Source organism: Cervus canadensis, chromosome 11 (assembly GCF_019320065.1).
Source record: "Cervus canadensis isolate Bull #8, Minnesota chromosome 11, ASM1932006v1, whole genome shotgun sequence".
Taxonomy (NCBI): domain Eukaryota; kingdom Metazoa; phylum Chordata; class Mammalia; order Artiodactyla; family Cervidae; genus Cervus; species Cervus canadensis.
In genome coordinates, this window is record NC_057396.1 from 39,626,161 (window position 1) to 39,641,480 (window position 15,320).

The following is a 15,320-nucleotide window of genomic DNA, read 5'->3' on the forward strand; positions in this document are numbered from 1 at the left end:
ATACAACAGAAATAAGACAAGAAAATGGAAGGGAAAGCACCTATAAAAATGTAGTAAGTACTGTATAATTTTTACAGTATACATCTAGATAGTGAATTTTGAAAAAGGCAGATTACAAGTTAATTTGGGTCATGATACTAAAAAATGTCCATTTGACCATAACTCAAGCATTTGTCCTTTTCATTCAATTATTTATAAATCTCCAAATAACTACATCAACAGGTAACTGATAAAAGTTCTTTCTTGTCTGAAAGCTGGTAAAGTGTTAAATTTCCTTAGGAAGGCTTCAGCACCTGTAGCTTCTATCCTAATCGAAAAAAATGTACATTAACTCAAAGATGAAGAGTCAGCTGATTCCTGGACACAAATTGCTGGCAAATACACTTGGTGGTAAAGGATTCAGAAGAGATCAAATGTGTACTACCACTGCCAGAGATAATAAGTGATGTCAGGTCACAGCCCATCTTATTCTCAAAAAGACTCCGTGATACAGCTAATGCCCTTTGTTAGAAAATGATCAAATGGGGGAAAATATGATAGTGAATAAATGAAATAAGCTAGAGTTAAAACACTCTATAGTTACTCACACCATATTCACATTCATGTCGTGATTGTGCATCAACATTTTCAGATAGTGTGTAAACAGCATGTGAGAGGGGCTTCCCAGGCGGCTTGGTGGTAAAGAACCCACTTACAACGCAGGAACACGGGCTTGATCCCTAGGTTGGGAAGATCCCCTGGGGAAGAAAATGGCAACCCACTCCAGCACTCCTGCCCAGGAGACCCCGTGGACAGAGAAGCCTGGCGGGGCTGCAGAGAGTTGGGCACAGCTGAGCACGCACAAGCATGTGAGATACACACACATCTCCAGAAAGGGCCACCTTGCGAAAGGTAGTCAATTTCCTGTGCTTTAATAATGAATCGTGGACCAAAATCAGACACAGGGAGGCTGTGGTGGGGCACAACAGGAATCTCAAAGGAAGACATACGTAAAGTGATAAGTTCCTGCCTTTCCGGAAGATACTGATGAATATTAACATAAGAAAAGAGAAAAAAAAACACATTTATGAAGTGCAGCACACGTTATATCCAGAATAAAGCATTCCTACAACTCAACATCAAAAAACAATAACCCAAATTGGACAAAGGACTTAATAGAAATTTCTTCAAAGAAGATAAATGGCCAACAAAGATGAAAATATGCTCAATATCACTAATTATTGAGGAAAGGCAAATCAAAACCATGATTAGATATCACCTCACACCTGTAAGAATGTCCACTACCAAAACACAGGATAAGTTTTGGCAAGGACATGAAGAAATTAGAACCTTTGTGCACTGTTGGTGGGAATGTAGAATGGTGCATACATGAATGCTCAGTCATGCACTTATCATAACACTTATCACAGTATACTCTAATTACCTTTCTCCAGAGCAGAAGCAGTGTGTTTATAGTATGTGCACACGCGCTCAGTCTCTTCAGCTGTGTCCGACTCTTTGTGACCCCGACTGTAGCCTGCCAGGCTCCTTTGTCCATGGGATTCTCCAGGCAAGAATACTGGGGTAGACTGCCATTTCCCACTCCAGGGGATCTTCCCAACCCAGGAATCAAACCCAAGCTTCTGGCATCTCCCGCACTGGCAGGCAGATTCTTTACTACTGCTGCTGCTGTTGCTGAGTCGCTTCAGTCGTGTCTGACTCTGGGCGACCCCACAGACAGCATCCCACCAGGCTGCCCCGTCCCCGGGATTCTCCAGGCAAGAACACTGGAGTGGGTTGCTGTTTCTTTACTACTAGCAGCTGCTATTAAAAACAGTATGGAGGAAATTCCCTAGCAGTCCAGTGGTTGGGATACTTTGCTTTCACTGCCAAAGGCACAGGTTCAATCCCTGGTCAGGGAAATAAGATTGCCACTCCACAAAAAAAAAATAATAATTAAAAAAAAAAGATAAAAACAACAACAACAACAAAAACAAACAAAAAAGACTGTTACTCCACAAGCTGAGTGGCACGGCCAAATAAATTTAAACAAAATAAAAACAGTATGGAGATTCCTCAAAAAATTACAAATAAAATTTTACCATATGATCAAGCAATCCCACTTCTGGGCATATATCCAAAGGGATTAAAAGCAGACTCTCAGGAACTTCTCTGGTGGTGCAGTTGTTAAGAATCTGTCTGCCAATGCACGGGACAAGGGTTTGATCTCTGGTCTGGGAAGATCCCACATGTGGTGGAGCAACTAAGCCCGTGCACCACAACTGCTGGGCCTGTGCTCTGGAGCCCGGGAGCCACAACTGCTGAGCCCAAGCACCCTGGAGCCCACACCCCACAAGAGAAGACACCGCAACGAGAAGCCACACAATGAACCAGGGAGCAGCCCCCACTCATTGCAACTAGAGAAAAGCCCTCATAACCACGAAGATCCAGTACAACCAAAAATAAAAAAATAAAGATAATCATGCTTCCCACATTAAAGAAAATTAGTAATTAAATACTTGCTGATTTCATCCCCTAAAAAAAAAATCAGGGTTTCCTCAGTGGTTTGAGTCTACATCAGACCAATATCTCAAATTAGATATCTCAAATTTGGTGTAAATTGTGAGATACAATTATTACCATGAATTATTATGAAAATATAAATCTAATGGTTTAGGTATAAGAGTAAGGACTTCAACTAAAAGTAATCTTTATTATAGTAAGAAATGATACAAAAAGAAATCTAGATTAACAAATCCTAAAGACTTTTTGCATGAAGCTACAGAAACCAGACTCATTTGAAAAGACCCTGATGCTGGGAAAGATCGAAGGCAGGAGGAGAAGGGGGAGACACAGGATAAGATGGTTGGATGGCATCACCAACTCAACGGACATGAGTTTCAGTAAACTCTGGGAGTTGGCGACGGACCAGGAAGGCCTGGTGTGCTGCAGTCCATGGGTTCACAAAGAGTCAGACACGACTGAGCGACTGAACTAACAGAAACCAGACCTTCAGAAATTGTCAAACTCCAGTTCTAACCTCAGGCTGGTTCCACCTACACACTTACCTGAGAAGTCACACCTTTCTATTACCTGGTCTTAATTACAAATTTTCCTTATAAATTCACTAATATACAAAGTGCTTCTTCATTTAAGCATGGTCATTTGTGCTGCATTTTATGACATCTCCTACCCTGGAATGAGGAAGTTTCTTAGTATAGCCAACATAAAAATAGCAGGCTATTCTGTAACTTTGTAGTTTGCTGATTCAGTTACACTGCTTTGATTAACCTTTGTGGAAAACTGTCTCTAAATCTCTTCAGTTTTATTTAAATATTAATACACCCAGGGAGTAAGCATGTTCCATGGATGCAATGTAATTCAGTTAAGCACAGAGTAGTTAGAACGTGCTAATAAATGACATAGTTTTCATAGGCTGTACAGAATGCTAAAGAGTAAAAGGGAGGGACAGAGTTTATACTACCAATTTTAAAGACGTAGGATATTCTAGTGGGTGGGTGAAATGTTGAAACTTGAAGGCTTTACCAAGTTCCAGGAACATTCAGAAATGAAAGATTTACAACAGACTGGCAGGAAGTTGAGATGAGGCCTGGAGAAGTAAAACTAAAATATGTGTGAGAAAAAGCTCTGAGAACAGAGACAAGAATTTAGAAATAGACATATAGGTCTAGTCATCAGAAACATCAATGTTGGTGATGGTCTGTTCTTAACTGAAACACTGATATGAAAAATAACCGAAAAAAAAATTCTCTCTCAAATCTCAACAATGCGGTACTAACAGCAGGGCTTGATAAGGGCATTCCTGCATAGTTCAGTTTACTAAGCATGCCCTGGCCTGCCTGCACTGAGTCTAGGGAGTTTGAGGAAGTAAGTAGCAGGAGAGAGGTTCTGATATATTCAAACTCCACTTCTAACTGTGATCCTAGGTTGTACTTTATTTCCCCCAAGATAAACACTGTATATGTTAATATTTTATTATTCAAATTGCTCATCTTGTCATAGGTAAGGGAAGCAAAACATTGTCAGACAATTACGAAAATTACACAGAGCACTCCTGACAGACAACCGCAACAAAACAGATCCTTTATACAAAAAAGTACATGGAATAGGACACTAAACATGGATAGTAAAAACATACACCTCTAGTCAGAAATAACTTTGTATAGGTCTCATATTTACAAAGCATTTTTCAGATCTAAAAGCTTATTTGATGGAATAAAAGTTGTGAAGGGACATAAAAGTTCTTGGGCTATTCCAGCCTCTTCTGAATCCCCAAACCTGTCCAGAAAACTTACATTTCTTTGTTTCCTCATGGCAACTATTTAAATATTTTCCATTTGTCTCAAACCTCCACCCCCTCTTCTGCTATCCCCCCACTCTGTCTCCTTCAGGACTTCAATTAATCAGCCCTCAATGTCACAGAAAATAAGTCATCAGAGGAATTCTCTGCCAATAAACCTCACTCCACTGCATTTCTGCACGTTTCTTCCTTCTTCTCCTACCGCATTACTTTCCTACAAGGTAAGACCAATTCTTCAACCTATACTCTCCATTTCGTCTTTCCTCCACAGGGATTTCATGGACCTCTTCTGTAAACAATTTCCCTCTCCCACAGTTTCTTCCAATCAATAACTTAAAAAACACAAACACAAAACAAAAAAACTCACCTCTGACTCAGCTACTTGTATCTCTTTCCTATCACAGCTAGATTTCCTTAACAGCTGTTACGAAGAATGCTTCCTGATTTCCCACTGCCATCTATCTGATTTCTGTCCCTAAGAACGGAAACTCTCTGGTTGGTCACTGATCTCCATTTTAACATGAAGTTCAATGGCCATTCCTAGGTATGAATGAGAAATGAAAATATTCATCCATCCACAAAGAGACTTATACAAGAATGTCCATAGCAGCTTTATTCATAATAGTTACAAGCTGGAATGAACTCAAATGTCCAACAATAAAAGAAAGGATTAAAAAAAAAGTTGTGATAAATTCATACAATAGAGTATTACCTAGCAATAAAGAGAAACAAACTATATACACATACATAACAGTATGTAACAATAACAGTGATGAATCTCAAAATTATTATGCTGAGGGAAGTAAGATAGTCCATAATATAACTTCCAAGAACACCATAATTAATCTAGTGTTAGAATAAAATGTGATTGCAAGGTTAGGGGGCTGACTGGAAAGGGGAACAAGGGAATTTTCTGTGGTGATGGACATGTTCTATTATCTTGAGTGATGATCATCTGGATGTATACAATTGCCAAAACTCATCAAATTGAAAATAGATGATTATACCCCAAATTTTCAAAAAGTTTTTTTAAATGACCAGACATTATAATATCGATAGTTAAACATTAAAAAAAAAATGTGACGGATACTTTTCTGTCTTTGATACCATGGACCTTTTTCTCTTTTCTAGAATACTCTCCTGCATTGGAATCTACGCATCCACATGCTCCTGGTTTCCTCTAACTTCCTAACCAATCCTTTTCCATTTCTCCGACGGGTTCCTAAATGTTGAGAACCTGCCGAGTTTGCATCCTCATTTGTTCTTTCATTTTATGCACTTTTCCTCTTGGAATATCATATCCATTCCCATGGTTTCAAAGATCTCTATAATTTACAAGTTTTCTAAAATGATCAAGTCTTTCCTCTTAATGGCTCCTGATCTATTTATCTAGCTGCTTGTTGGCCTTGATGACATTCACGGTCCACAGCCACCTCCATCTCAAAACAGTTTGCCATAAAATTCTACTTTTCTATTTTCTACCTCAATGATACAATCACCTACCCAGCAGTCAAATCCCCCTTAATCTCCAACTGATCACCAAAAATGATCACTTTACCTCCTAAATATCTGTCAAATGCATTCACTTCTCTTATTAGGCAGTCTTAATTCAGGCGACCATCACCACTTGGGTTATTACATCAGCCTCCTGAAATCCACCTTTACCCTCCTTCAACCTGATCTCCACAGCACTGTCCTGCTGCTGCTGCTAAGTCGCTTCAGTCATATCCGACTCTGTGCGACCCCACAGACGGCAGCCCATCAGGCTCCGCTGTCCCTGGGATTCTCCAGGCAAGAACACTGGAGTGGGTTGCCATTTCCTTCTCCAGTGCACGAAAGTGAAAAGTGAAAGTGAAGTCGCTCAGTCGTGTCTGACTCTTCGTCACCCAATGGACTGCAGCCTACCAGGCTCCTCTGTCCATGGCATTTTCCAGGCAAGAGTACTGGAGTGGGTTGCCATTGCCTTCTCCGACAGCACAGTCCAAGTGCTTTCAAATCCAATCAGAGCATTTCTCTGTCATAAAAACCTTCAAAACTTTCCCACTTACCCATAAAGTCCAAATACCATGATTGGGGTTCTACTAACTTCTCCAATACAATCATCCTGGTTTGCCCAATACTGACAAGGTTCCCAGGTCAAGGAACTTTCACTTCTGTTTTATTTCTCTGGGGGGAATTTGTTTTTAAAATCGGTATAGCTTCCAGTTCAAGACAGTGGAGTAGAAGGCCTGTGGTCAGCTCTCCTGCGAGAGCACCAAAACTGCAACCAGCTGTTGGAACAACCAACAGGAGGACGCTGGAACCCACCAAAAAGATACCCCACATCCAAAGACAAAGAAGCCACAGTGATATGGTAGGAGGGGCACAATCACGATAAAATCAAATCCCATACCCACTAGGTGGGTGATCCACAGACTGGAGAACAGTAATACCAAAGAAGTTCTCGCACTGTTGTGAAGGTTCTGAACCCCACATCAGGTTTCCCAGCCTGGGGATCCAACAGAGGGACTGGAAATCTCCAGGGAATATGGCCTTGAGGGCCAGCAGGATTTGATTATAGGCCTTCCAGAGCACTGAGAGAAATAGAGACTCCAAGCTTGGAAGGCACAAACAAAATTCTGCGTGCACCAAGACCCAGAGGAGAGGAGCAGTGACCACACTGGAGACTGAACCAAAACTACCTACCAGTGTTGGGAGGGCCTCCTGTGGAAGCGTGGATCGGCATGGGCTCACCACAGGAACAGGGGCACTGGAAGGTCCCCCTTGGCATAAAGTCTCTTGGAGTTCACCATTAAGTCTACCATAGAGCCCACAGATCCCAGGGCTGGATCAAACAACTACCAGGGAGAGTGTCCAACCCCACCCATCAGCAGATAATTGTATTAAAGCTTTACTGAGCAAGGCCCTGCCCACCCGAGCAAGACCCAGCTTTTCCCATTCATCAAGAAGCTGACATAAACCTCTTAGCAGCCTCATCCATCAGAGGGCAGACAGAAGAAGCAAGCAGAAGCACAGTCTCACAGCAGCTATAACAAAAACCATTATTACAGAAAGTTAATCACGATGCAAAAGCAGAAAGTTATGTCCCAGATGAAGGGAAAAGATAAAATCCCAGAAGAACAACTAAATGAGGTGGAAACAGGTACCTTCCAGAAAAAGAATTCAGAATAATGATAGTGAAGATAATCCAGGATATTGGGAAAAGAATGGAGGCAAAGATTGAGGAGATGCAAGAAATGTTTACCAAAGATCTAGAAGAACTAAAGAATAAACAAACAGAGATGAATAATACACTAGAAGGAATCAATAGCAGGATAACTAAGGCAAAAGAACGGGTAAATGAACTGGAGGACAGAATGGTGGAAATCACTGCCACAGAACAGAATATAGAAAAAAGAATGAAAAGAAATGAAGATAGCCTAAGAGACCTCTGGGACAACAATAAACACGCCAACTTTCAATATACCAACATTTGCATTACAGGGGTCCCAGAAGGAGAAGAGATAGAGAAAGGACCTGAGAAAATATTTGAAGAGGTTAATAGCTGAAAACTTTTTGAACATGGGAAAGGAAAGAGTCAACCAAGTCCAGGAAGCAGAGTATCCCAGGAAGGATAAACCCAAAGAGGAACACACAGAGACACACAGTAATCAAACTGACAAAAAATAACGACAGAAATAAAATATTAAAAACAACAAAGGAAAAACAACAAATAACATACAAGGGAATTCCCAACAGGCTACCAGTTGATTTCTCAACAGAAACTCTACTGGCCAGAAGGGAATGGCATGATATATTTAAAGTGATGAAAGGAAAAAAAGAAGAAAAAAATAAAGTGATGAAAGGGAAGAACCTACAACCAAGAATACTCTACCCAGCAAGACTCTTCCTTCACATTTGATAGAGAAATCAAAAGTTTCCCAGATAAGCAAAAGTTAAGAGAATTCAGCAGCACCAAACCAGCTATCCAAAAAATGCTAAAGGAACTTCTCTAGGCAGGAAACACAAATGAAGGAAAAGACCTACAGAAAATAAACCCCCAAACAATTAAGAAAATGGTAACAGGATCATAATATAACCTTAAATGTAAATGGATTAAACGCACAAGCCGAAAGACACAGACTGGCTGAGTGGATGAAAACCTGTGCATATATGCACTTCCACTTACCATATTACCCAAACTAGGATCTAACAGAAAAATCTGTAATCACTTTTTAAAATCCAGATACATATCAGAATTATCTTGAAATTTTTTGAAAAATACAAGTGCTCAGGTATTGCTTTTACCTCCATAGCTCCATGTTTCTAATGAGCAGTCATGTTTAAAAACTGGACTACATGATGAACTTTTATCTAATTTGTTTCACTTTTGATATCTCATATTCAGTGTTCCCATTTCATTTAGCTTATGTTTGCCATCTCCTTTTTTTTGATATTCTTTCCCAAGTCTTTATCAAGTGTAGTAGAAAAGCTTTTGTATACATATATATAAACATGTATACTTTACATATTAAAAATATATGTATTTTTGCCTAACTAAAAAAATTATGACATTTTTATTCCACTTGACTTATGAATAGAATACTAGATTTCTAATTAAAAAATAGATATGCAACAAAGGTTTACTGTATAGCATAGGGAACCATAGTCAATATCATGTAATACTCTATGATGGAAAATAATTAAAAAAATAATATATATTTGTATAACTAAATCACCTTGCTGTGCACCTGAAACACTGTAAGTCAACTACACTTCAATAAAAAAAAATATATATATATATTATAGAATAAATAATAAAAAAGAAAAAAAAACTGGAATAGTCTTGGGCAAGGGCTTCTCTGGTTAACTCAGACAGTAAAGAATCTGCGTGTAATGCAGGAGACCCAGGTTCCATCCTTGGGGTGGGAAGATCCCCTGGAGAAGGGAATGGCTACCCACTCCAGTATTCTTGCCTGGAGACTTTCAAGGACAGAGGAGCCTGCAGGCTATAGTTCCTGGGGTCGCAAGAATCAGACACAACTGAGCGACTAACACTTTCAAAGGCAAAACAGCTTGGAAACTATTTTAGACATAATAAAAGACTGAGCACTGAATAAATGTGTAAATGCTGTTGGAAGCCAGAGCTCTCATTAAGGAAGAAGGGAAATGCAAATATGGAATAAGGGAAGAAAACAAAGAGCTCTGTGGGATGAGCTGGAATTGGAGGTACTGGTGTGAACTCAGTCTCTAAAATGTGCTTATGTGTGTATACACAGGCATATCCTACTCTGTTCTCCTTTTGCTCCTTCCTAAGGTAACTATTTTTCTCCAAGGTTCTAAACACAGTAAAACCACTCAAAAACTGGCATGACCGAACAACTAACACTTTTACTTTCAGCAAATCAAGACAAGTTGATCACTCTATCCTTCAGTCTTATTCTAGTACAATCTTACATTCCACATTCCAGCAACACTGATTAAAATTCTAGTAGCTAATGATACTAGTATCATTTAATATTATTAATAATTTAAAAATTTAATAATGATAACTTACTCTTCCAAATTACTATATGCCAGGCATTACTACTAAATCATTTAATCCTTCTAGTAATCCTACGAATTAAGTATCACTTTACCACAATTTTGCAGATGAAGAAAGTGAAACTCAGGTTAAACGATGTCCTTAACTTCACAACATAAGTGGTAAAATCACCTAACCATTTCGCTCAACAACTTTTACATGAGCCCAAGGTATCTCTTCTTGCATCTGGGCTCTGAACAGTGCCATTCATTCCCTCTAGAATACTTTTCCTTCTCTTTGCTGCTGCTGCTGCTAAGTCGCTTCAGTCGTGTCCAACTCTGTGCAACCCCATGGACGGAAGCCCACCAGGCTCCTCTGTCCCTGGGATTCTCCAGGCAAGAACATTGGAGTGGGTTGCCATTTCCTTCTCCAATGCGTCAAAGTGAAAAGTGAAAGGGAAGTCGCTCAGTCATGTTCGCCTCTTAGCGACCCCATGGACTGCAGCCCACCATGGGATTTTCCAGGCAAGAGTACTGGAATGGGTTGCCATTGCCTTCTCCACCTTCTCTCTTTACTTGGCTAAATTCTTCAGATTCCACCAGAAAGTTTTATCTCAACTCCCCAAACTGGGTCTGAATGCTTTACCTGTATTTCCCAAGACACTCTGTCCATACCCTTATCATGACACTTACCACAGTATACTTTAATTACCTGTTTTTCTCCAGAGTAGAAGCAGTGCATTTATAGCATGTACATGTGTGCTCAGTTGCTTCAGTCACGTTTGACTCTTTGCGACCCTATGGACTGTAGCCTGCCAGACTTCTCTGTCTATGGTATTCTCCAGGCAAGAATACTGGAGTGGGTTGCCATGCCCTCCTCCAGGGGATCTTCCCGACCCACAGACCATACCTGGGTTTTCTGCACTGCAGGCAGATTCTTTACTGCTGAGCCACCAGAGAAGCCCATACTTATAGCAACCAGCTACTAAAACATACAATAATATCTAAGGATTCCCCTATTGATATAAAGTATGGGTTATATCTAGGAAGGAATACTTACAAGACATGGTATACAGCGTTATACTTAAGAATAAGGACTCCTGAGCCAGCCTGCTTCAAACTCTCATTGATCACCTATTATCTATGTGACCTTGGGCAAGTTATTAAAAACGCTGTGTCACAGTTTCTCTATTTGTAAAAGGCAGGTACTTCACAGAGGTACTACAAATAAAAATCGCTTGTAACAGCACATGGCATTACATGTATGTTCGCTATTAATGGGCTTCCCTGGTGGCTCAGAGAGTAAAGAATCCACTTGCAACGTGGGAGACCTGGGTTCCGTCCCTGGGCATGGCAAAGCACTCCAGTATTCCTGCCTGGAGAATTTCCGTTGACAGAGGAGCCTGGCGGGTTACAGTCCATGGGGATCCCAAAGAGTTGGACATGACTGAGCGACTAAGCTGCTTATCAGTAGTTTAAAGCTAAATGAGAAGCTAAATGTCTCTGTCTTATTCACCATTTTCACCTACTACATGCATGATCTTGGTTTTCTGACCAGGGACTGAACTCAGGCTCCCAGGCAGTGAAAGAATTGAGACCTAACCACTGGACTGCTAGGGAATTTCCGTCAAGTGGTGTTGCCAGAGGAGGAAAAAAACAAAAAAAAGTTTCAGAGATGTGTTATTCAAGAGAAACTTTCCTCTTGTTCATAATTTTCCTTTTTGAAAATACCTTTACTGAGATACAAATCACATACCATAAAATTTATCCATTTAAGGTGTACAGTCAATGACTTTAGTATATTTAGAGTAAACAAACATTACCAAAACCTGAATTCAGAATATTTTTATCACCAGCAAAAGAAAAGCCTATCTCCCCCTTCCCAAACCCACAGGTAACCACCATTCTACTTTCTATTTCTACAGATTTGCTTATTCTGGACACTTCATATAAATGGAATGGAATCATAGTATATGGTCTTTCACGACTGTCTTTTTTCACTTAAACTAAATAATGTTTTCAAGGTTCCTCCATTAAAAACTTTTTTTAAAGCTAAAAATAAAAAATTTCAATCTATAAAAATGCTGAATCACTGTTATACACCCTAAACAAGTAAAATGTAAATCAACTATACCTCAATTTAAAAAAAGAAAAAATTTCCTTATCCCTATGAAAGTTTTTTTCCCTCAAAAAGAAGATAAAAAATAATTTCTAAAGGTTATTTTAAATAATTGACTTAAAAAAAACATATTTACTTATTTATTTTGGTAGAGCTGCCACATGTGGAATCTTAGTTCCAGAAATCAAGAATTGAACTCAGGCCCCCTGACAGTGAAAGTACCAAGTCCTAATCACTGGACAACCAAGGAATTTCTATAAAGTGGTATTTTAGGTACAAAAAAATGTAGTTTAGAGTTAAATGCCTGTGTCTACACATTAATGGATGAGTTATTTCCACAGGGTACAGAGTTCCCACAGTGGCACGGTTTTAAAATAGGATTAAATTTATGGGAAACTGAAAAAAGGTGTATCTCTGTTGTCAACTTTTTATTTCTAAGAGAGGGAGGGAGATTTTCAGTATAGATCCATCTTAAAAACAAGATCATTTTGATAATACACTGTCTTACAAAAGCTACCCCTTAAAATGCAAATTAAGCATAGAAATCAGCAATGACACAAACAACTCAACTCTTTAAATAATCACTATGTCCTGAAATAAAGCCAAGAGCAAAAAGACTAAGAACTGGGTAAAATTCTCGAATTAAAAATAAAAACAAGGGCTGCCCTAGTAGTACAGAGGCTGACTCTGAGTTCCCAATGCAGGGGCCCTGGGTTTGATCCCTGATAGGGAAACTAGATCCCACATGCTGCAACTAAGGCCCAGGGCAGCCAAATAAACAATTTAACAAATATATAAAAACAAAAACTATATAAGAACTTCAAAATTAAGTAATGATAAGAACATCAGGACTCAAGAAAGTTCTCCTCAAGTGATCATAAATTGTACCTACATTATATTTAATAACAACTAAACTAACAGTAGAGGGGACTTCATGGTGGTCCACTGGCTAAGACTCCACACCCACAATGATGGGGGCCCTGGTTAGCTCCCTGGTCAGAGAAATCAATTCCACATGTTCATGATGTAACTGAAAGATTGCACATGCCACAACTAAGACCCAGAGGAGCCAAATGAAGAGATAAGTAATAAATAAATGTGATTGTTTATGGCAACATTATGCATAACAGCCAAGACAGAAGAAACCTGAAAGTCCACATCAACAGATGAACGGATAAATAAAAGGCGTTAGTCCAAACAATGAAATATTTGGCAACAAAAAGAAATGAAGTACTCATACATGCTCTAACATGAATGAACCTTGCAAACATGCTAAGTGAAAGAAGCCAGTCACAACAACCCACATACTGTGTGATTCAATTTTTACGAAACACTGGGAACAGACAAACTTGTAGATTAGTGGTTGGGGAAAGAGGTGTATTATGGGGAAATCGGGAGAAACCTAGTGGGTACCGAGTTTCTTGCCGGGAGAACATGTTTTAAAATTTTGGTAATGGTTGCACAACTCCGTGAAAACATTAAACCTACCTAATTACATACTTTAACGGGGTGATTTGTAAAGGTCTGTATACTCTATCAATAAAGCTGTTATTTTTAAAAACTAAAAGGTGGCTATGGAAAAAATGGGCAAAGTATTTGTACACCGAATAATTTCCAAAGTAATCTAAATACACGGGTAAAATTCGTTACTATCTTACTGAAACTTTTGGATGATTTCATTACCAAGTCTCTTACTAAATACTTAATAACCAACTGAAAATATGCGACCAACAAGGGAAAATATTAAACATTGCACAGATTTTTGTCAACTACAACAAAACTACTGGACTCTTACAGCTTCTAGTAAGATTCAGGACAAAGGCGACAACCTCGAAGTTACAATTTTTCACATCTCCAACTAGACTATACCAGCTGACTACAGACTACACTTCCAAAAGCTTACATTGATCTTAAACTTAAAATCAGTTTGGCAATCATTTTATCACTTTTTACTTAACTTCTTTAATGAGTAAACAATGTTAAAAAAGAAAAAAGCAAAAGGGGAGAGGATATTGATGGACGTTCCACAATAAATGTTACAAAGCAACGAAAAGATTCGTTCACTCTTTTCACCAAAATCGAGAAAACAGAATGATAAAATCAGTTATTTCCAATATTCGATATTAGGCTCATTGACCCCAATCTTTTTTTTTTCCAAGCGAGGGAAACAAGAAATGTGTGCAGGTCTGAGGGGGAGGAAATACTGGGGGCAATCTGCAGGCGGGATCCCAATCGGGCCCTCGGCCAGTTCTGCCACCGGCACGCCAGCCGGGGCCTGGTGCTGACCAGGGCCCAGCGTCCCAGCCCGAGGAGCTTCGCCGCGGCGGCGCCTGGGGACTCGCTCCGCGCGGAGGTCAAGCCGAGAAGCGCCGCCAGGCTCCCGAGGGCTCCACCCTCCCCTCTTTCACTCCCTCCCCTCGGCGGTCCCCAGAGGGGAACAGGCGGGGCGCTACGCGACGAGACTTGGGGGAGGGGGGGTGGTTTGCGTCCTCAGAGAGAAAAGCTCCGCCGCCCCAGAGTGGCGGCCGCGGGTTATTAATAAACTCCGCTTCTGCCCAGACGCAACTACCGCGGCCGGCCGTAGGATCGGCAAGGCCTGAGGTGGAGGTTGAGCAGCAGGAGCCAGAGCCCGGGCCCGAGCGGGCCCGCGCCGCCGCGCTGAGGGCGGCGGCCGGGCGGAGAATAATGCACACTGGGTAAAAACACATTTATATACGAACCTCCGAGAAAATTTTCCAACAATTCCTTCGTCCGACCACCATGCACCAGGACAGGAAACAGCCGCCCGGCCCCCAAGCCCCGCAACCCGCATAGTAGCTCTGAGGCCCGCCCCCAGCCTCCATTGGGCTGTAATTACGTCACTCACTGGACGCTTCCTGCTTGCCATTGGCTCAAATTTAGGCGACGCGAAAGAAGACGGCCTTATCCACGCCCCCTTACCTGACGTCAGCCTCGCCTGGCCTTAGAGCCAGCGGCTGAGTGGCTTACCCAAAGTGCGGAACCAAAGTTCCTGCTTCTGACTGGTTGACAGAACCGCTCATCCCAGCGCGACAACGCCTCGCTGACAAGTGAATTATGCCTATTCTGGGGCCCCAGCAGGAGGCGCCATTTTGTAGCGAGGGAGGGAGGGTGGTCCTTGTGACTAGCCGGGAGGGAGAAGAGTTGAGAGGCGCCATTTTCCCCACAGGGGCTAGGAGGTGGCCTTGGCTCTGCCGGTGGGCTTGCTGGAGCGCGTTCTGGAGATCGGTTGCGCTTTGCCTAGCAATTGCTGAGTGTTGCCCCGTCGGTGGGGTGGGGTGAGACGGGATGCGACGGCTCACAGTTCCCTGGGGGCTCTTGGTGCCAGCTGAGGCCTTTGCTCTTGGATGGAGGTTCTGTTTTTTGAGAGCTGCCGTATCC

The 15,320-nt window shown here is 41.0% G+C and overlaps 1 protein-coding gene across 3 annotated transcripts in view; it reads right to left on the bottom strand.

Annotated features, from left to right (window-relative positions):
- Nucleotides 1-14,751, bottom strand: part of ZNF143 (zinc finger protein 143) — a 61,085-nt gene extending 46,334 nt beyond the window's left edge. For 2 of the 3 annotated variants that reach the window (XM_043480721.1, XM_043480720.1), the window contains exon 1: nt 14,642-14,751. In XM_043480721.1, coding sequence (XP_043336656.1) covers nt 14,642-14,683 — 42 coding nt within the window. In that variant the 5' untranslated portion in view covers nt 14,684-14,751. The remainder of the gene's footprint in view (nt 1-14,641) is intronic. The other variant, XM_043480722.1, reaches the window with a different exon arrangement.
- Between the last annotated feature and the right edge of the window lie 569 nt (nt 14,752-15,320).